The sequence below is a fragment of the Seriola lalandi genome, unplaced genomic scaffold (assembly GCF_002814215.2).
Source record: "Seriola lalandi dorsalis isolate HSWRI2012SDOR001 ecotype SW California unplaced genomic scaffold, Sedor1 jcf7180002054888, whole genome shotgun sequence".
Classification (NCBI taxonomy): domain Eukaryota; kingdom Metazoa; phylum Chordata; class Actinopteri; order Carangiformes; family Carangidae; genus Seriola; species Seriola lalandi.
In genome coordinates, this window is record NW_019525440.1 from 116843 (window position 1) to 117803 (window position 961).

The 961-nt window shown below is 41.1% G+C and overlaps 1 protein-coding gene across 1 annotated transcript; it reads right to left on the reverse strand.

Annotated features, from left to right (window-relative positions):
• Positions 1–4: 4 nt before the first annotated feature.
• Positions 5–955, reverse strand: LOC111671894 (uncharacterized; the record flags this gene model as incomplete). Its single annotated transcript, XM_023429119.1, has 1 exon — positions 5–955. A coding segment is annotated over exon 1 (876 nt), but the record flags the coding sequence as incomplete, so codon positions are not given.
• Positions 956–961: the final 6 nt, after the last annotated feature.

The following is a 961-nucleotide window of genomic DNA, read 5'->3' on the forward strand; positions in this document are numbered from 1 at the left end:
GTTGGGAAGCAGACAAACTACTCGCAGTAGAAGCCATTTTAGGTGTTCTTGACCTCTCTGGCTCTACTGTGATAGGTGACACCGCAAACAAGAGAGGATTAGGTCTTGAGATTTCAAAGACAGGTGTTGTAGCCCGGGTCACATGGTACGCTGGGGTTTTAGGCCGTCCTGCTGAAGTTCTTGATATCTGGAACTCATAAGTTGGAGTTTTAGCTCTGATTTCAGACGTTGGAGTAACTGTTTTGATTTCACATGTTGGAGTAACTCTATTGGTTTCAGGGGACAGAGTAACTTTTTTAGTTTCAGGTGTCAGAGTAAGTCTTTTGATTTCAGGTGTTGGAGTTACTCTTTTGATTTCTCGTGTTGGAGTTACTCTTTTGATCTCTCGTGTTGGAGTTACTCTTTTAATTTCACGTGTTGGAGTTACCCTTTTGATTTCTCGCGTTGGAGTTACCCTTTTGATTTCTCGTGTTGGAGTTACTCTTTTAATTTCACGTGTTGGAGTTACTCTTTTAATTTCAGGTGTTGGGGTTACTCTTTTAATTTCACGTGTTGGGGTTACTCTTTTAATTTCATGTGTTGGGGTTACTCTTTTAATTTCACGTGTTGGGGTTACTCTTTTAATTTCACGTGTTGGAGTTACTCTTTTAATTTCAGGTGTTGGGGTTACTCTTTTAATTTCACGTGTTGGGGTTACTCTTTTAATTTCACATGTTGGGGTTACTCTTTTGACTTCAGGGGTAGGCGTTATGACCGCATTGATCTCTGCTGTTGGTGTAGTGCCTCTTTTAATTTCTGAAGTTGGCGTTTTTCTCTGGGGATCTGTGCCCAACAAAGAAGTCTGAGCCGTCTGTGTCGTACCTCTTTTGACCTCGGACATGGGAGTCAAATCTTGTTTTGTTTCTGCTGGTATTTTACTTTGAGGTAATGTGCTGCCAATGGCAGTTAATTCATAAGTGTC